The sequence below is a fragment of the Hemicordylus capensis genome, chromosome 3 (genome assembly GCF_027244095.1).
Source record: "Hemicordylus capensis ecotype Gifberg chromosome 3, rHemCap1.1.pri, whole genome shotgun sequence".
Classification (NCBI taxonomy): Eukaryota; Metazoa; Chordata; class Lepidosauria; order Squamata; family Cordylidae; genus Hemicordylus; species Hemicordylus capensis.
Window position 1 is genome coordinate 233,940,335 of NC_069659.1, and position 21,077 is coordinate 233,961,411.

General features: G+C 44.4%; 1 protein-coding gene across 2 annotated transcripts in view; it reads right to left on the reverse strand.

Annotated features, from left to right (window-relative positions):
* The window catches only part of UNC5B (unc-5 netrin receptor B), a 239,099-nt gene extending 219,091 nt beyond the window's left edge, over positions 1 to 20,008 (reverse strand). For both annotated transcript variants that reach the window (XM_053311249.1, XM_053311248.1), the window contains exon 1: positions 19,482 to 20,008. In XM_053311249.1, coding sequence (XP_053167224.1) covers positions 19,482 to 19,572 — 91 coding nt within the window. In that variant the 5' untranslated portion in view covers positions 19,573 to 20,008. The remainder of the gene's footprint in view (positions 1 to 19,481) is intronic.
* Between the last annotated feature and the right edge of the window lie 1,069 nt (positions 20,009 to 21,077).

Sequence of the window (21,077 nt, forward strand, 5' to 3'; positions counted from 1 at the left end):
AGGGAGTTTAGCTGGCTTTCTGTGGATCGTGGGAATGTGCTCCCAAGGCGGCCAGCCGGCCTAAAACATCCTCCCTTTAAATGAGGTTAAGAGAGTGGGGCTATTCTGATGATCTGCAAAAATCGGGATAGGAGAGCCTAGCCCAATTTTTGCAGATTGTCAGAACCACTGGGCTCGGCTGTGAGCCCGGTGGTTCTAGAGTGGCTAACCCACTCAAGAAACCCTGCCCCAAAACCAGGTTTGCAGAGCGAGCGCTCCGCAAACCTGGTTTTCAAAATCGTGAGTAGCTGCGGCGTGGCTTCGCCCCGCGTCTACTCATGAATAGACCCCCGGAGGAGAGGGGAAAAGCCGCCTCCCGACTCCGGGGGTCTCCCCAGTATGCCCTGCGCACTCGTGCAGGGCATACTGGGGCTTCTGGGGGCCACGCGGCCCCCAAGCTCCCCAGCCCCCACTGGTTCCGTCTCAGAGCTTGCAATCTTGTGGGTGGCCGATCCGGCTGCCCAGGGCTCTCTCCCCGCTCACCCGAAGAAACTGGTTAACCTCATTTCATTGCTCGTGTGTCACCATGGTGTGTGACAACACATGAGTAGACCCCTGACCAGGACGCTGGAAGCAGCCTCCTGGGCTTGGGGGTCTCTTCAGGATGCCCTGCATGCTTGCATGGGGCATCCCAGACCTTCTGCAGGCCACGTAGGCCGTGATCCCCACAGCCCCCGCCGGCTCTGTGATGGAGCCAGCAGCCGTGTGGGCAGCCAACCTGGCTAAGTCCACTCTCCCCGCAGATCTGGAAGAAGCTCTTCCCACAGATTGTGAGAAGAGATTCAGTGCGAAAGACACATTACATACCATATGTGAAAGACACACCCTGCAAAAAGGGGGTCCTTTGTACCATGCCATCCATCCTCACTTAACTTCAGCATGTTCTCCTTCTATGCATTTATCTGAAAGTACAGAGGAGAGAAATTGCATTTTACATTTGTTGCTTCCTCTTTGAGCAGAAACGGCTCTCTGTGTGTGTGTCCCCTCTGTCCCTAGGCAGTGAGCAGAGGGGAGTCACTTTAATCACAATGAAACCTAGAAAAGCCTTTAGGGGAAAACAACCTTTTTTGGGGACACAAAATGCAGGTTTTCATTAACAATCAAATCAGTGCAATAGCTCAGCTTCAAAATGAACTGAAATCAAGGTCAAGCAACAAGGCAAAGGAGAGAGGCACTCTCCTGCTCCTTCAATATCAATACCTCATTTTCTCAAAATGCCAGCACCGGAGTGTGACCCAACCTAAAAAGAACTCATTGCCCTCAGGGTTGATAGGAGTTCATTAATTTTTTTGTTTTGTTTTTTTCTATCACACACAAGTGATATAACAGCCACTGCCATCATGGTCCCAGTGCACAAGGTATATGCAAGATATAAGACCATGCCTTTTAATTAGCTTTACTGCCAAAATTCGTAGTTGACAGTTTATGAATCTATACTGCCTGTAATTCTTGTTTGTAATCCCTGAACCCAGCTGCCGGAATTCTTACCATTTTTGTTACTAGCGCAAGATATATTGCACCTGCATGATTTGTGTGGCCAACATGACTAAACAGAGACAAACTCAGGTGGGTTCCACTGTGTTGGCACATGTTCAGATGTGTATGTTTAACTCTTTAGTTGCACAGTGAAATAGAAATGTCCCTCTGGGTTGCCAAAGCTAAAATACTTCAACATCTTCTTGAAAACAACACAGTTTCCTTGTGGGGAAAGAAAATGCTCTAGCAATGTAAAATGTAAAGAAGCCATTTATCCCTATCCCACCAATAAACCACCCTTGCCCTACAATACTGGAAGCCTATGTCTTTAAAACTTTCAAAAACAGCAGCCGTCTTTACATGCTGCTTCATATTATGTTAGAGCCATGAACAAAAAACTTGTGATTATGACAGACTAGAGGCCAATGCATTATAATGCAAGATACCATGAGCCATGGGGGAGGAAAAGTAACACTGCATGCTTCTTTTGGCAACAGCTATTGCACATGTTCCCAAGGTGCACTTCAGAAACAGGCATGTGCTAAAGATGAGAATGAATCAAAAGCCCAAGAAGCAGGAGATAGTTTGACTGCGTTTTTCTTTACTAAGGATTAATAACTGTACTCATTTTGAATCCCCACAAGGTAGGTTTGCCCAACATTCATTTTAATGGCCTAGCTTTTGTCAGTGTAGTATCCATGATGCTGCATTATGCAGAAATCCTCTACTTAATAAAGGGTTCTGTTTAACTAGAAAGCTTGCATACTCCTAACAAATTAGCTCAATATAACTTGTTTTGTAGTGTTTACAATCTAAACTGTAACACACACAAAGAAAGTATACGAAGCAATCTTATGATGAAAGATCAGAGCCTAACACACTGTTGACACTACATAATTAGGGAACAGTAGAGTATGAAGAGGTGTGGCCATAAAGAGGGGTGTTTTCACACTTGCATTTTACAACTCATTTATAAGTGCCCTACCATTGTTGGGTTCACACCTCTCCAGCAGCAAGACTGATGTTAAATTCAATTTAAATGCTGCAAAAAGATAAGAGTGGATAATGTGAATATACCATTGTGGTGTATGTGTTTTGTTATAATTTTGGTTGGATGGGTTATTAATCAGCCCAAGTTTATCTTTCAATTGATCTACATAACCAGATTATCTCTGTATGGTTTTTAGAACATTAATTTAAAAAGATTTAATTAAAAAAAGATACAGTGGCTGCTTTTTTGCATACCAGGAGAACCAGATTTTACTATTTGGTGAAACAACTTTTACACAGCTGCCGGAGTGCACCCCATGCTCAACACATAATCTTTCATACCAAAAATATATGCCTCATTATTAAGAGTAGGGGGCAGTTGCTGCTAGGTGCTCTGGTGAGGTAGAGATAAATTGGGAAAAGAGCAGTAGACTCTCCTATGAACTACATTTAACAATGCCTTATTCCCATTCATAGCTGGGGAAAGTTTTTTCTGCAACCATTGCTCCATATTCTGTCCCTGCAAAGCATCGGTGTATTCAATGGCTGTTCCCAGCTATGAGATAAAACAAGGCAGGGGTGTAGCTATAATTGAGCAGATGGGTCCAAAGAACCCAGCCCCCTGCCCCAGCTTCTGAGGGCCCACCAGCTCCTTCCCTCCCTATTTTCTTCATTATCTCCCTCTGGGAAAGGGGCAAACACAGGCCTCCCCTTCCCTAGCTACACCCTGAAACAAGGGGCAGTTACACCTAAAGTGACGATGGCATGCTTAGAAAACCAGAGGTGAAGAAGTTGCCATCAGAACTGATCACATAATGTAAGAACTCATCATGCGAGATATACACATCACCATTATATTGCAGGTTCACAATCTCTCCTGGGACAATCAACTTTCAGTGCTTCTATACTCACATGTTCTAGTGCAGATCACAATCACCACTTTACCTACAGACATATAAGAAAGGATGGGAGGGAATCCGTCTTGTTACCCTGTTCGCTGTGGCCACAGAAGTATATGAAGTGATCCTGATAATGCATCCCAGGATGAAAAAGGAAATGCAATCCATATGCTATCAATCTTAAAAACTACACACTCCATTATAAAACAGAAGAATATATATTTCACACACACTCACAGTTTACTGGGGGTGAGACACAGAAGAGCTTAACTCTTTTGAAGGAAGGGATGTCACAGTAGACAATCTACTGGGCTACCCCAGGTACTTGTTGGGCAAGTGGCCACCTTTCACAAGCTAGAAGCAATACCTTATGGATGGCACCCACTCTGAACAGTGCAGCCACATAGCTACCGAGAAGAATTACCACCAGATAGACCATTGCCACCACTAAGGTTATACCATCGGACCTGGGAGTGGGAGAGAGTGGACAAGGGTGCCATTCTGGAAGTGTAAAGGGTGAATCAGACTGCTTAAGAAATCAATGAGCATCAGAAGCAGAGTGAAAAAACCAGTGTTTGCTGATCATCACTGAATTAAATCCACATTGCTAAAGAGATGCTAATAAGGTTTCTTCTGTTGTGCAGGAGAGGGGGGGTGGAATGTGCTGAGATGTCAGAGACTCCCAAATGCTGTTTTACAGGAGTGAAGAAAACAGGAAAACAAAAGTGAAAGGCAGATAAGAAAAGACAACAACGCATGTGGGGGAAGACAAGAGAGAAAGAGGACTGTGATTTATGTCTCCACTTCAGCAAATGTTTTCACTAACATTAGCATTGCGAAAGCCGAAAGGATATAAGTGAATAAGAAACAGCAGGAACCTGTGGCTTTATGGCACTAACATCTGCTGTAATGAACTCCTTGCAGACTACGTTCAGCCCTTTCCATCAGTGTCTCAGTGCTCAGAGGCTTCCTGCCAGCACTCCAGACATACTTCAGCAAATCCTGGAACCCAAGTATCAGCAGTGTGGACAACCCCTCTTGCTAAAGGCATTCGCCCACCCAGAAAGTCAAGTCTGTAAACAGAGAGGTACACATGCTCTATTCCTTATTAAGGTGTTGGGTAGGGCTATTTGTTTTTTGAAGTCTCTGCTCCTGCAAAACCCTCTGCCTCCACTTTAAACCACATGTCTAGTCCTTCTGGCTATGGACAGATGAATGAGATCTGCAGTAATTCAGAGTGGAACATCTGTGCCCTGCAAGTACCTGTTGCTCTCACCACTTGTAGTCATTCTCCTCCTCTCCACAAAATCATCAAATTGAGAAAGTTCATACATGTAGGCATGCAATGGACTGCAACGCTTTCATCTGGGGTGGGATGCTAGTATAAAAGCTTTACTGATGAGGAATAAGATCCCAAAAATCTCTTCTGAACAATCTATAACAAGCCACTACTGTGAAATTAGCTAGTGACATTCTAACTCACGGGGGAGAGGGACAGGAGCCCAAGATGGGTGGGAGTTCCTGAAGGAGGAGTTATTAAAGGTTCAGTCACAAACAATTCCAGGGGAGTTGTGGGGGGGGGGGGGGACGGGACATGTTTTTAAAAGCCAGTGTGGCAGCACAAGAAGCTTGGTGATGAGCTTGAAATAAAACAAGGACATGCATAAGTGATGGAAGGAAGGTCATCAAGGGCAAATACAGATGAGTAGCCAGGACTTGTAGGGACAGTGTAGAGATGTTAAGAACAACAAAAAGAGCCATCAGTAAGGATGGCTGAAATGTTAACAGGTGACAAAGAGAAGGCAGAACTGCTCAACTCCTATTTTGCCTCCGTCTTTTCTCCCAAAAAGGGAACTACACAGAAACTCACAAAAACAGCATTTTTTTACAGGGATGTCACAGGAGGAGTCATGATTGCAGTTTAGGGCTCATAAGGAGTTGGTCAGGAAACAGTTATCCTCCTTGAATGAGTTCATATCTTCAGGGCCAGATGAATGGCATCCTAGGCTGTTAAAAGAACTTACTGATGGTTTCTCAGATCCTCTATTTATCGCCTGTGAGAAATTTTGGAGAATGGGTGAGGTGTCACAAGACTGGAGACAGGCTAATGATTCAGGCTTCAAGAAAGTGGGGGAGGGGGAAAGAAAATCTGGAACACTATAGGCTGGTCAGTCTAACATTGATGCCAAGGAAGATACTATAAGAGATTATAAAGCAGTCCATATATGTGCATCCTGATAACAATAAAGTGATTACTAGAAACCAGGTGGATTTGTCAAGAATAAGTCCTGTCTGACTAATTGTATACCTTATTTTATCAGACTACAGGAATCGACATCGGCTTGGTGGTATAGTAGCTTTACTACTATAGTGGATTGTGGGAATGCTGTGGACATAATTTATCTTGATTTCAGAAAAGCATTTGACAAAGTCCCCCATCATGTTAGTAAACTAGTCAAATGTGGGCTAGACAATAATACCATCAAGTAGATTCACAACTGGATGGAAAACCATATTCAAAGAGGGCCCATCAATCACTACTCATCAAACTGGAGGCAGGTTTTGCATGAGCAACAGAGTTCTCTATCCCATCCCTGGTATTCTTCAGCATTTTTATCAAAGACTTAGACAGAAGAGTAGAGGAATGGAGAGAATCCTCATTAAATTTGCAGCACAAAACTGGGAGGGATAACAACACCTCAGAAGAAAAGAATACAATTCAAAATTACCTTGACAAAATGGGAAAAACTGCGCTGAAACGAACAAAATGAAATTCAGCTAAGACAAATGCAAAGTTCTGCACTTAGGCAAAAACATGCACAAGTGTAGGATGGAAGATACTTGGCTTAGCTTTAGCAAATGTGGAAAGGATCTCGAGATTGCAGTCAATCACAAGTGGAACATGAGTCAGCAGCATGACACATCTGCAAAAAAGGCTAATATGAGTTTTAGGTGCGTCAATAGCACCATAGTTTCCAAATCAGGAGAAGCAATAGATCCACTTTATTTCACACCTCATCTGAAGTCGGAATGCACCTGGAGTACTGTGTCTAGTTCTGGGCATCACACTTTTTAAAAAGGTGTAGGAAAATGTGCATGGATTAAGAAAAGGGCAATGAAGATAGTCAAGGGTCTGGAAAACAAGCCCTATAAGGATGGATGGAAGGAGCTGGGTTATGTTTAGCCCAGAGAAGAGAAGACAGGAGATGGGGGGGGGGGGAGAGGAAAGCACTCTTCAGATACCTGAAGGGCTGTCACACAGATGAGGCACAAAGGCTTGTCCTTTGCTGTCCCAGATGGCAGAACTAGATATAATGGGCTTAAGTTACCAGACGGCATATTTTGGACTCTCTAGCACTAGAAGTGTTCAAGCAGAGGCTGGGCAACCATCTTCTGGGGATGCTTTAGCATTGGATGTCCTGCATCAAGCAGGAGATGGATTAGGTATCTGCCAACTCTTTTCAAAATCAGGACGACCCTGCCCAACAGATCCATCATAAGAAGGCATCCAAGACATAATGGCCTGACTTTTAAACACTGTATTTTAGTGAAGCCTGGTATCTTACTAAAAGAGACCAGATCTTTCAGAAATATTGAAGGGAGATTTCCTCTAAAGCATGCACAACCCTGATGAAATAATCTATGATCATTCACCTGCTGAAGCCTTGTCACCCAATATATAATACAAGCCGACCCCGCACCCCCCCGGTCTCTGGCGGGGCCAAGTGCCCCCACCGCGGCCACCGGCGGGCCGAATGCTCCCGCTGTGGCCGCCGGGCCGAGTGCCGCCTTAACATCCGCGGCTGAGCTGGGCCCACCAGCCACCGCCTTGCATGGCCGGGCCCGCTGCCGCTGCCTCGCGTCTGCCCAGCCAGTTAATTCTCCTGGGTGCGCCAGGACCAATCAGGCGCCCCCGCAGCCCAGCCAATCAGCTGGGCTGCCGGGACGCACGTTCTAAAGGCACACCCAGGAGAATTATATATATAGATATGCTCATTAACATTTAGGGCTGAACTGCACTTCTTTTCAAAATATGTTAATTTACACCAAGCAGTTCCTTGAGGTCTGGTGAGCAGACAACTGAATTTGAGAAGCACTCTGTGCCTGAAACTCCCCAATTGGCATCTTCTAATCTTAGCTTGTAAAATGGGAGTGATGGTGATCTATCTCGCAGATTTATTTTGAGGACTAACAGTCAAAATTGTAAGGTGCTCTGAAAACACAGTATACATTTAAGTACCAGAACATGAATATGGAACTAAGGTGTCAATGAATGAGAACCAATAAGTCAATGCATTAATCTAGAGAAGGCTTGGGCAGTGTTCCCTCTAACAGGGATTCCCAGATGTTATTGACTACAACTCCCATAATTCCCAAGCAAAAGCCATTGCAGCTGGGGATTCTGGAGTTGTAGTCAACAACATCTGGGAATCCCTGTTAGAGGGAACACTGGACTTGGGTGGCCTGCAGCTGGTAAAAGGGCCTTGGAGACCAGGCACTGAAATCTCCAAGCCAGGGCTGTCTTGTGATATCTTGCACCTGCAGCCGCTTGAAATGTTAGCAAAGGATCCCGGGACACACATTTTGAATTCTGCACTGCTTTATTAGTAACCCCAGTGCTGCTGGCCCATTCAACCACTTGTGTTATACATGCAGTCAGGCTGGCTTTCCCCCAAATCATATATGCAGATACAAGTGTCACCTTTCTAAGTATTTCCAGTTGGTGGTGCAGTAAGAAGCAGTAGAACCTGTTTTTTATTGTAGGAAAATGAGCACATCCCCAGCAGCAAGAAAGACCAGCACACAAAATGGCAAGGAGCATGTAGAATGCTCTGTCAATTCCCTAATATTATGGATAATATTATATTATCAGTGTGTTTCTGATCACACTGATTATCAGGTCATTCTGGTTTCCTTTGCAGGACATTAACAGGACATTACAACAACAAGAGTGACACAATAGTTGAGGCATCCCTCTTGGATTAACGTAGATCAGGGGTTCCCAGCCTTAGGTTCCCTGTAAGTGGTGCACACATGTGCGCGCTCACAAGTTCTTGGATGCTTATGGATGTCCATTATATGCACGCTATATGCATGCGCACTAACAAGTTCTTGGATTCTAATGGATGTCCATTATAGATCCCACTCAGGTTGAATCAAGAAAGCCCCACCTTGAATGTGCGTGCGTGAACACTGGATATTGCTGTCCAGAACGAAACGCATTCCGCACACAGATGAACAAAATTAGAGAGAACACTGCTTGGGTCCCCAGATGTTGTTGGACTACCCAGCCACAACAACATCACTGTGGCTGGAAATGATGGGAGTTGTCATCCAAAAACATCAGAGGATCCAAGGTTAGGAATCCCTGATCTTTATGAATCTAGTATACAATCAAGAAATTAAATGCGAACTAATATTATTATAAATCTCAATATTATTTTCAAGTGTTGATTGGGAACTAAGATGGTAACAGATTATTGGATTGCCGCATGATGGCAGGTTCCTTTCCCAGGCTTTTATCCAGAGACTGCTTGTTGCCCTGCCATGCAATATGCAGCACCAAGTTTCAAAGCAAACTCAAAGCATGAAGACGGAAGACAGAAAGCAGAGCACAGTCTCTTCACATAGTTCTGAAGTCACACATACAACATTGCATTGCTGCTATTTCAGCCCCAGGCCCCCTGAGATTCCTCCTCTATCAAGCAGGATAAACATGGGTATGCCTTTTTACATTTTATTTTTAACACATTCTGAAAGCCCATATGCTCATCAAATACAAACAAGAGCACTACCTTGTAATCAACAATCACAGGTTCACACTCCTGCTGGCAAGAGTGTGCCAGTCACATTCACAGCATCCCACCCCAGATTTTCACAGCTGCTTACGCAGCCCACATGGTGTTGCCATGGTGGGGAGGGGGAAGATGGGAGGGAGGAATGAGAGCTGGCAAACATACTCAGGAGAGGCTGCAATACTTGTACTGAGCATCACATGCCACTCCTAACAAAGCAACAACAAAAACATGTAATCAGAACAGCACAATATCACAATTGCAAGGGACTTCAACTCAAGCATGAGCTTTATTCCAAAAACAAAGCCAAAACACTCCCCCTGATTTTAACAGATAAAGCTCTGTTCTCATTTCTAGCTTCAAACAGCATCCTGACATGGCAAGCCCTATCCACATGTTATTCTCAGTGTATGTACAATCTGTGTACAGTGTACACACATACAGATCCATATTCACACATTATGCTCAACGCACATACAGTACTACACATCCTATCTGTATTCTGCATTTGAGGGAGTCTGTACCCAGATTCACTTGTAAAATGAAATGTACAGTCATTCACACAAACACATGTGCACATGCACAGACACCTGAACAGATGTATAACACAATGTCCAAGTAGGGCTTAGGCAAAGCAAAATCCAGGATTCTTCATGCTTGGAAATGCAAAGCACAGGGTTTAGTTCAGAATATGCAGACTACCATTAAAATGAGTCAGAGTGCCCATCCCACTGAACGACTCAACCACATCCCTGAGGTCTGCAGGTTCAGATCTCATGGGGTGTCACACCACACTGGATCCCAGCTGTTTGTTAACAGGGTGGTGGCCTACTGTATTGAGATATTAATGAGACCTCTGATGGAGGATGATGATGGTGGTGCTTTCTTGTTTTGCCTGATTTTTTGTCTGAATGAATTGTTTCAATTCTTGTGGTCTGTGAACCTGTATGTTACTTCAATAGTGGTTAAAAGAGGGAAATTGACACCTTTCCAAATTGTAACTGAAAAACAAAACAAAACAAATACAGTGGTCCCTCTACTTACGAAATTAATCCGTTCCGAATGCACATTTGTAAGTCGAAAAATTCGTAAGTCGAAAAGCGGTTTCCCATAGGAATGCATTGGGAACGGATTAATGCGTTCCGGAGCCTAGAAAAAAGACCCAGACCCCCAGTAAGGCTTGCAAACTGCACAGGAACATTTCTTTTCAAGAATAAACAGGCAGTAAACAGGCAGGAAAGTCAAGGAAACCGCATGTAAAATTCGTAAGTCGAGGAAACCCCATCTAAAAATTTGTAAGTCGAGGAAACCCCATCTAAAAATTTGTAAGTCGAAAAAACCGCATCTAAAACCGGATCTAAAACTGCCGTTTGTAACTCGAAAAATACTTATGTCGAGTAGTTTGTAAGTTGAGGGACCACTGTATAGAGTTGCCATCACAACTCTGAATGTCTGCCTATCCCTTTAAGAGGTTCCAAGGCAGTGGCAGAAGAGCTGCATCCCCTGCCATGTTTTTCCACCATTCCCCTATATGCACTCTCCTCCCCTGTCTGTGGCAGCTAGCAGGGCTACAGTCTTTGTCAACAGCAAATAAGGAAGGAAGGTGGATGGGTAGGTGGGCGAAGGGGCCACTGGAAGAGAAGAAGTATGCAGTGGCTACATCTTTTCCCACTGTCCTGTGGGAGAACGCAAGTTCCTGTGTTTTTTTTTAAAAAGTTGCAATTTGTATAGCAGGCCTTGACACATTTTCTTTGGATCTAGAAATCAGACCAAAATTCCACAGTCAGCCCAAAATGTTACGAGCTCCTTTGGATCTAGGAGTCCAAGCTTTCAGGGACAGTGTCAGGAAAGCTAAAACTCAGAACAAGCTCAGGCTGGCAAGAGACGCTAAGGACATGTTCAGTTATGTTCAAAGGAAGAGGAAGGAAAGGCAGACCGGCTGCTCAGCAATGGTGGTGAAATGTTAATGGGTGACAAAGAGAAGGCAGAACGTCTTAACTCCTATTTTGCCTCCATCTTCTCCTCAAAGAACTTGCTGATGTGCTCTCAGAACCTCTGTCTATCATCTCTGAGAAGTCCTAGAGAACAAGTGAAGTACAAGACTGGAGACAGGCCATCACCTTTCATGATAGTTCCTTCTTATTATGTGCTGCCATCTGAAATCAATCCACCATTACTTGAATGGGAATGACAGTTTTGCAAGCTCAAAGCACCACAAGGGAAAGCATTATTTAAAGGCTATGCACATCTGTACTGTCTGTCTCCAAAAAAGTGTTCCATGATGAATACAGTTCTCCACAGCCCTTCTTCTTGCAATACATAGAACAGGGGGGAATATTCTCTGTGTAAAAAGAAATGTTGTGCTCTCACTCTGTCTTTCCAGCCTTCAAATGGTTCATACTTCCTTGACACTTTTCCTAAGTTATGTTTTACTTAACATAGTAATTCAGTTTTTGTATGAGAATGAGAAAGAGAGGCGCAATGGATAGTCATCTATGCTTGGATCTGTGAGGCCTGGGTTCCGTTATTAGGAAAAGCCACTCTTGCCTCAGTAGCCCAAACTACCAGAGGAGACTTAATAATGGTCAACTTCACAATGTTGTTGAGAGGCTGAGGGGGCGGGGCAGGAAGGGTGCAATCCTTAGAGACTATTAAGCACTTAAGAATCCCAATTAAATCAATGAGGCTGAATAATCGAAAGATTCTAGAGCACTCTGTACATTGCAAAGTGCTATATATAAATTCAGAGTGGACAGCAAGTGGCTAGGATCCAGGTTCAACCCCACAGCTGGCGGGGAGGAACCGAGGGAAGCTCTGGAAAAGTCTTCTGACTTCTTCATGGTGGTGGTAGGGTGGTAGCAGAAGGGGAAACCAACATTTCTCCAAAGTGAGATGTGAAAGAGGATTTCAGATTCTCAGAGATAAATTTCAGGCTTCCTCTCAAAGAGAAGTTTGAAGACAAGAATTTTCTCAGAAGGTTTCCCCACATCCCAAGGCAGGGCTATGGCATCTTTTAAAAAATGCTCTAAATGTCTACAAGTGAGCAAGTCTATGTACATGGACTTCTTAGCTGCTTCATGAAACTGGAAAGCATAGATACCATGAGAAGGCTGAGGAGGATGGGAGGAAAGAGAAAGCATTTGGAAAACATTTCATCTGGAGAGAGAACATCCCTCCCATGTCCGATTCCTTTAGGAACAGCGAAATAGGAAAAGGCTCTCTATGCAGAGTTTCTTTTGTGGCTTCAGTAGTTCAGAAGATCAAACATATCCCTCTGCTCTCTCCCCTGTTTGCAAACTTAAACAAATTAGTCATTTTGTTTCTTATGAAATTCATGGGGTGGAAAATTAACACTTCATTGTTTTGCCCTCCTTTTTCCTTCTGCACAACTGATAAATTCTTGCAAGAGGAGATGCACAGAGGCAGAATATAAGAAGTCCCAGGGCCCATTTCTCTACAGTTCCCAAATCCTGCCAATGCCTGTTTGGAGCTTCCTTTCATCCCCAAGCTGGTCAGTAAAGGGAAGACAAGGGGCTAGGCACACTGTACTAAAGGCTCTGCTGTCCCTGAGCCCAGTTCTCCCTCACCACAGCTACTGTGGAAAAGAAAGAGAAGACTCCGCTTACCCCACATCTGACCACTAGGAGAAAAGAGTTGCATGAGCAGCCTGAATAAATTTCCATGCCACTGCACCCCAAATCCAGATTTAAATTATGTCATATGCCCCCATGCAACACATATAACTAAATATCAGGTGCTCTACACCCCAAAATAATCTTTGAGTCATCCCAGATCACACCCACCCACACAACCAGAGACTCTCCCCTACCAGATGCACTAGCATCATGTCCAACTCAAGACCTTTTTTGGGGGGTGGGGGGCACAGGACACTGTCAAACACACTGCCTCAGTACACTGGTTGACTTCTGAATGTGACTGTAGCCCTCTTCATACATTTGGCAGTGTCCTGTTCAACAATAAGACACTGGACTTGGCACAATGCTTGTGTGTCTTGTAGGGGGGAGATTCAAGGTCATATTTGTTGGTCGTGATTTTGTGTGGTTCAAAGCTTATTTGGGTTGTACAGCATGACACTAGTTTCTTGTCCCTTTATATGACTATTATACATTCCTGGAGTGGAGGGAAATGTGTTGGGCAGTGTTCTATGCAGAAACAAAGCATGGACCAGACCAGTGTTCTCTCTAATTTTTTTCATCTGTGTGCAGAATGAATTTTGTTCTGGGTGGCAATATCAAGGCAGTGTGGATGTGCACATGCATTCAGAGTGGGGCATTCCTGATTCAACCTGAGCAGGATCTAAAATTAACAGAGAGGACATCAAAAAACTTGTGAGCATGTACACATGTGCATGCCTTAGAGGGAACACTGGACCAGATGTGGTGCTTGTGAGTTGCACAGGGGAAAATCTCCTGCTCATATGGGTGTATGATTTGGGGTGGCCCAAAGCTTATTTTGGAGTGTACAACATATACATATATTTGGAGTGTACAATCAATTCCTGATTTCCCTTCCACCTCCATCTAGTACAAATTATACAAGCTAAAAGCTACACATTCAAACAATATCGTGGTAACGGCCTCTTGGGGCTTCAACACTTGAAAATGCAGGTGTTGCATGGTTATAGATTTGAAAGTTCCTTCCATAGATTAAAAAGAGAGAGTTTCCTGCATGCAGAAAATGAGCATTTGGGGAGAAGGCTAGGCTACAACTCTTCTTCCTTATGCCCCAAATTCTCAAGTGCAAGGTGTGTTTGACATAGGGGGACATCATTTATGTCATAAATCACATATTCCAAGGAGGCCTGTACCATGAAATTCTCCTGCAGAGATAGATCAGCCTTAAGATATCTGGCCAACAGCCACATGATTTCTGTAGTTGTTGCAGTGTCTAGCACCATGCTGATCCCAAAATCATAGCATCAGCAGACAAAGTTAAGTCCCCTCATGGGTACTACAATACAAGGAAACCAGTGTGAACAGTCAAGCTCTCTGAACTCTCATTAGTTCAGCCAGCCAGAAAAAGAATTAATGGCTACAGCTTCCCTCTGGTGTCTGCTGTCCCCTGCTTTTCCTCAGGGATGTGGCATAGACTTGCAAGCCCTACACAGAATGCAAGCAGGTGAGAATAAGAGAATTCCAAGATGAATAATTGTGACATAGCTGAATCATTAGTTAACACAGGAGCAGGAGGTCACTAGTCAGTGTCTGGTCCCACATTTAAAAGTACACAATGAGAGCATACGCCAAAGATGGAATAACCCCCAAGCTTAACGTATTTCCTAAATGAGGCATGATATTGCTAAAATCACACTTTCACTACAGTTATGCATTATTAGATCACTTTTTTCCATTTGTGTTAGCAAGTTGGGAATACTGGAGGTGGGGAAGAATTCTCTTGAATAAGAGACTCTTTGTAGACTTTCAACCTTAATGACACTTTACAACAAAATGTTTCCCTTCAATATTCTCTCAAGACATGCTGCTTGCCACAAGATGCTTCTGGCAATGATCAAACAAACGCCACAGACATGTCTGGCGACACATCCCCGCACCTACTGCATTATAGCGGCACCCTCCTGCTTTACAAGGTGGAAGGGAAATGGCCAGTTAGGTTAAAGAGGCTTCAAAGCCCTTTTAAAGGAAGCTTACAAGCTGTCTTGCTTGTCACTGCCTGTCAGGGCACTCCAAGCCCCTAACATTTATAGTGATGATATTTTCCAAACTCTGCCGCCATCAAACTTTATGATTTCCTGAGTTCAGAGATGTGCAGTTGAAGACATCTTTTTTTTATATCGGCACTTAAAAGGAAACCATCATGCCTGTATCTTCATGTCTCCCTCGCTGGAGGGTTACAATGGATAAATGGTACAGGATCCAGAGTCAGAGGCCAGCTGTCAAAAAGGAATCAGAATGAATCAATGAGTGGCTTGTTTGTTTATTTCCTTCTTCGTTTTTAAAGAAGCCTCAGTCCTGACTGAAAGCAGCAGTCAATGGCCTGGAAGCCCTGTTTATTCAGCCCATATGCAAATTATTCTTTGTGTATTCTAGCAAAGGAAATACACTCTGCATATGTTCTGTGGCACTTTATTACTAGTATCACAGGCTAAGGTTTGGCAGTAAAAACTAACCGGTTCCCATGTCATTGAAAATTGGTCCAAGTCCCAGCTCACATTAAGTCTTCAGAGAAATGACAGAATTGGTGCTGCCTAGGAGTCTGTGTAGGTTATTTGCTCCATATTATGGAGTTTGAATGATATGTTGTGATTTAAATTGAATTATTATTATTATTATTATTATTATTATTAATAATGATGATGATGATGTAGCAATTTAAAGAAGTCTACATTTCTACACCACATGATCCTTCCGGTTTACCTTGGTAACACACACGGAAAACTTTGGCAATGGCTGGAAAGGGCTAAGAAAATGAAAAGTGCCTGCCCTACATCAGCCAAACTCACAAACTTGGAGGATACAGCAGGGTGAATATAATTCAAGTCCACATTTGAGGCAACAGCAGAGAACCAAAGGTCTGCAATTAAAAGGTAATTCTTGGAGTTGTGATGATTATTGCCTTCACTCATCCTATTATTCCCACAGTATGGAGCCCCTGTGCCTGGAATGCAATCGAGACTTCCAGCTACCATGGTTATTAAATAAAAGAATGGGATTCTCAAGAAGGTTATCTTTTTCTCAGCCAGAAAAAGAAAACATCAATAAGATTCAAATGCAGCTCAATGCTGGAGGTATCAGCAGGGGTAGCTAACAACTTGCTCCTACCCTTAGCTGCCTGCCATCCTATCCTTTCCCATTGTTGCCCATCCTTAAATAGTCTTATTCAAGGCAATAAATATTAATTTTTAAGAGGCCAGCTCCTACATCAAGCTGGGATCTTAGCAGCACATACTCAAACCTTCCTTTCTTCCAACAGATGTTTAAGATGCTTAAGGAATGCAAAATAGAGACTTTGCTTTGGAAAACTCCACTCCTTTGGTTCAGTCCTCTTTACAATTATAGATATGCTATGCTATAAAATACTACTCCGAAAAGTCCTTCAAGCAGTGCTCCTATTTCACATTCCAGAATCCCTTTAAACAATGTTCTCTGTTCACTATAGGCCCTCTCTCCCCTATCATTAACTGCAACTTCAAAATACATCTTTAAAGCATCAGACTCTGAGCAAATTATAATTGTATTCTAGTTAATTACAAGTGAGTTCCTTGGAACCAGAGCAAACAGCACTCTCACAACAATGCACTCAGTGTGCTTATTAGTAGCTGTACAACATACATAGCAACTACTGTCAATTATAAGAATTCTGACCCATCATCAGCTTTCACCCAAATCTTCTTTAGATGCTTTGTCCTAAGGGCATGTCTTTACATGAAAAAGGGCCACCCAACAAATTCTATTACTAAACCACCATCAAGAGGGCCAGAGATAAACTGTGGAACATAAAGTGTCCAAGTCAGAGACTGAACAGCATCCTGGGAAACAAATAACTTGCAACGCCTTCCTTCTAGCCAATCACCTTAGGTCTGCTGGGCTATAGTAAGGTTGCAGCACTCCAACCTATTCAACTGCACAAGGTGGTCACAAGGATCACACTGGACATGGTTTTCCACCAAGAAATCTCTCTCTAATAGACACTATAGCTTTATAAAGTATCTAGCCCAGAGAAACACACTCCCTAATAATGAGACAGTCCACATTTTTTAAAAAGTAAGCTCAAGTCTCCTGGGCTTTCCCTCAAACACACATCCAGACCCAGTATTGGTTTCTGTTGCGGCCTATTCTGACAGCCAGAAAGACCCACCTGCAATTCTAAATACTGTCCTAAGGAGAGAGAGAAAAAGCCATTCTTTGCTTTTGTCTATTGCACACAAAGAGACACAATTTTCTTCCTAAATGAAAGTGGAAATAAGTTCTACAGAACCTATAGGACTTCTGAACAGACATACATAGGACCACAGTACACACCACTTAGGAAACTAGCCTTCACCGCCCTCTTGATTTATCCTGCTGTGATAGCTTACAATATAAACTGAAACCTAATGTCGTCATAGCCACTATATTATAGCTCGCTCTCTCTCTCTCTCTCTCTCTCTCTCTCTCTCTAGTCATTATAGCCACCTAATGTCATTATAACCACCTATATATATATATATTATAGCCACCCACAGCGGGGAAGTAACTTGCCTAGGGAACAAGAGATTGCTGGTTTGAATCCCTGCTGGTATCACCTATATCAGGCAGCAGTGATACAGGAAGATGCTGAAAGGTATCATCTCATACTCTGAAGGAGATGGCAATGGTAAACCCCTCCTGTATTCTACCAAAGAAAACCTCATGACTCTGTGGTCGCCAGGAGTGGACACCAACTCCACAGCACAACTTTAATGTCATTATGTTTATATGGTTCCCGCTGAAATAAATGAGATGTACTTCCAGAAAAGGCACATACTGCACACATCAGGCCTAAAGATCAAATTTTGTGCATGCTGAGTTGAAAGCAAGTCACCTGGATTCAACAGGACACACTACCCCAAGAAGGTGTGCACAGGATTGCACTCCAAACAGAAAGGATGTGAGAACTTCATGTAAAAGTTGCTTTAAATTAGCAGTCTCCTGAAACAGACGATTTAGTTGAACAGCAGTCTTAGATCAGCAAGAATAAGATGCCATTCAGCAAGGGCAGGTTATATCTTGGTCCATTTCCCTAGGACTGAAAGCATCCAAGTTACTTCTGCTCACATTTTTACAGTGTTCTTACTTGAGAAAGGGGTACTGAAAGGTTTCAGTGAAAACAGTCAGGCAGTGTGGCTATTCAACATGGCTAGCAGCTGGAAAATCAAGCCCATCATTTCAGGGTTTAAGGGCCAAATTACACCTTAGGTGTTTTCAGTGAAGATAATATTACCCCCGGCTGCTTGGTCAGCCTCTTCCCCCATCAATTTGCTTTACATTCATACAAAAGCATATAAGTGAACGAGTCTCCTTTCACTGCGACTTAGGGAGGAACCTGTAGCCCGTCTGTTTGTTTTTAATGATAATGTAAATATGATCCTATGCATGCAAACTCAAAAATAAATCATGCCGATTTCCATGCCAGAATCTGATGTACAGTAACTTGGAATACGTCTCGTAGAAATCTGCGAGATTTACTTCTGAGTAACTGTACACAAGATCGGACAATAAGAAAGGCAGCCTTCCCACACGCATCCCGGGAAAAGTCAATGCTCCCATCCCCTTCCTATCTATAATACTAGCACCGACCTTAAAGACCTTCCAAGGTGTACCGGGCAAAAGCAATCCTTTTGGAAGACACGAACTTTCTAAAGAAAAGATCAGAACCCAGACTATCTTGCACGCTTTCGAGTGATATTCAGGCTACAATCCTAGGCACGCTTTCCTGGGAGTAAACCCCACGGAATACAAAGGCACTTCTCCCTCAGAGGAAACATACATAGGGCCAATTCTCTGAACATCCCCCTCTGCCGTGGATCCTTTGCACTTGAAAACCTCGGGCCCCTCTTCACTTTGTTCGCGCCCCCTCCCCTCCCACTCCCACTCCGGACATTCGAACTTCTCCCCCTTACTCGCTCCCCCTCCCCACCCGCACGTCCTTGAAGCCGACCGAAATACTAACTCCGTGTCCTTCCCCTCTCCCTCCCTCTTCTCCCGTCCCCTAAATCACTAGGTTCAAGAGCAGCAGGAAACTATCCCGTCACATCAGCGGGATAATTCGCCCCAACCAGACAAGCCAGCTTGCCTCTCTGCCCAGTTTAATAGCAACATTGTTTTTGGTTTTCAATTACCGAAAGAAAATAAGAAAAGAAATACTTGGCGCTGGGAGGGGAGAGCCGCCACAGGGAGAGAGAGAAAGGCAGTTATTTTCTCTCTCGCTCTCTCCCCCCTGCTTTCTGCCTGCAAGCCTGTTATTAAAGTCCTGCTCGCATTCCTGACGCCGTTGAAATAAGCACAGAATCCCGACCAAGCAGAAGGGAAGACGGAGCGGGGTGGGGGGAGGCGGCGGGGGGAGACATAGCAAAGTCCAGCGTAAACTTTACTGATTTGGGGAGTCTATGGAACGGGAGGAAAGGAGGGTGTTTCTCCTCCACCTTTCTTCACCTTGGAGCCCAAGTCACATCCAGAGGCGCAATCCCAGAGAAAGCGCTGCGCTAGCAAGCAGACACAAACCACAACGCGCGTTTGGCCCTTCGCGTTCTCACGAGCCACGCTGGCTTGGTCAGTGCATTTACCTGCGTGGCATGGCCTCAGGTGACAAATGCCCACTAGAAGCAGGACGATCACGCCGGGGGCAGAAACTCCCCGGTTCCAAGAAGAAGGCATCGCCGCTTCAGGCTGCTGCGTCTCCCGCTCTCTTTCCTTCTCGTCCTCCTCCTGTTCTCTAGAGGCGTCCTCTTCTTTTGCTTCTTCCCTTTGCAAGCCTTCCCAAGGCTCCAACCTCCCTACCCGAAGCCCCAAGACTTTCCCAGCTCTGGATCGCCTCCTCCTTTTCCAGCCACGTTTTGGGGACGTGGATCTGGGCAACTCGAAGCCAGAGAGGCAAAAGGAGGCGAAGCTGAGGCGGCGGGTCTCCTCTGCCGCTGGATTCCTCCGGTGCCAGGCTGGGCAGCTCCCTCCTCTCCAAGTTGGTACCAAAGCAGAGCCGGCTCAAAGAGGCAGCCGCCACTGCTGCGGGGCGCTCATCACTGCAGACTCCTTGTCGCCGCCTCCCGCTCTGGGTGCTGCTGTTGCTAGCAAGCTACTTGCATCCTACCCCTGTCCAGCCTCCTTCCACAATGCCAAGGTGTCCCACACGCAGAGGAGCCCAGGAGCTGCTAGGGGGACTGGAGGAGGGCTCCGCCAGGGGGGGCAGGCGACAGTCGGAGCGCTAGCCTGAGCAAGACGAAGGGGGGCAGCAGGGAGCTTGCGACGGCCCACCAACCTCAGGCACAGCGAATCAAGGCTTGTCAGAAAACATGGCTGGCAGAAGATTCCGGAGTGGGATCTTCTCCCGGCGCTGGCTTGACTGTAGTCCGGTGCAGCCAATGATCCTATACGCCTTTTCTCAGAAGTAAGCTCTACTTTGGCTTACTTCCAGGTAAGTGAACAAACAAGATTGTAGCCCGAAAAGTATTTTTTCCGTGCCCATGGACTCCTTTAAAACTTTCATTTTCTCTGGTTTTTATTGTCTCGCTTTTTTTTACAAATCACTTTCCACTTACCCGATTGCTTTTGCGACATATTTTAGATGTCAAAATCCACAAATACGTCCCCTCAGTTCAACGTCCGTGAAATATGTTTAGATGTTACCGGTTCTCTAATCCTTTGCACACTTCTTTGGAAACTGGGATAAAATCCCTGCGATTTCAATGCTTCTCGTTCCCACCACGGACCGTGTTTAGGTTCCGTGTGCAAGTCACTTCACCTATGATCACACAGCTGCAACACATGAATCCCGATCGGTGATCCTATTCATGTTTACTCGCAAGTTAGTCTTATTCTGTTGTTGAATGACCCTACCGACCGGTAAATGTGCACAGGATTGCATCCTTATTACTGTTAAAGAGGCAAGCTGCTTTTCCATTTAAACTGAAAAGTGGATTGCCTTTTCAGCATGTATTGGAATCTCCAAATGAACCTCAACCTGTTCCTTTTATTTTTTTCAGTCTCAATGCATATCTAAAGGTGTATTAGAGGCATTACTGGTAGTCCCTGGATCACAGTTTATTTATTTGTTTTATTTATTTAACACATTTGTAAAGTGTGTCAAGTTGATTTTGACTCCTGGAGCCACAAAGTCCTGTGGTTATCTTTTGGTAGAATACAGGAGGGGTTTACCATTGCCTCCT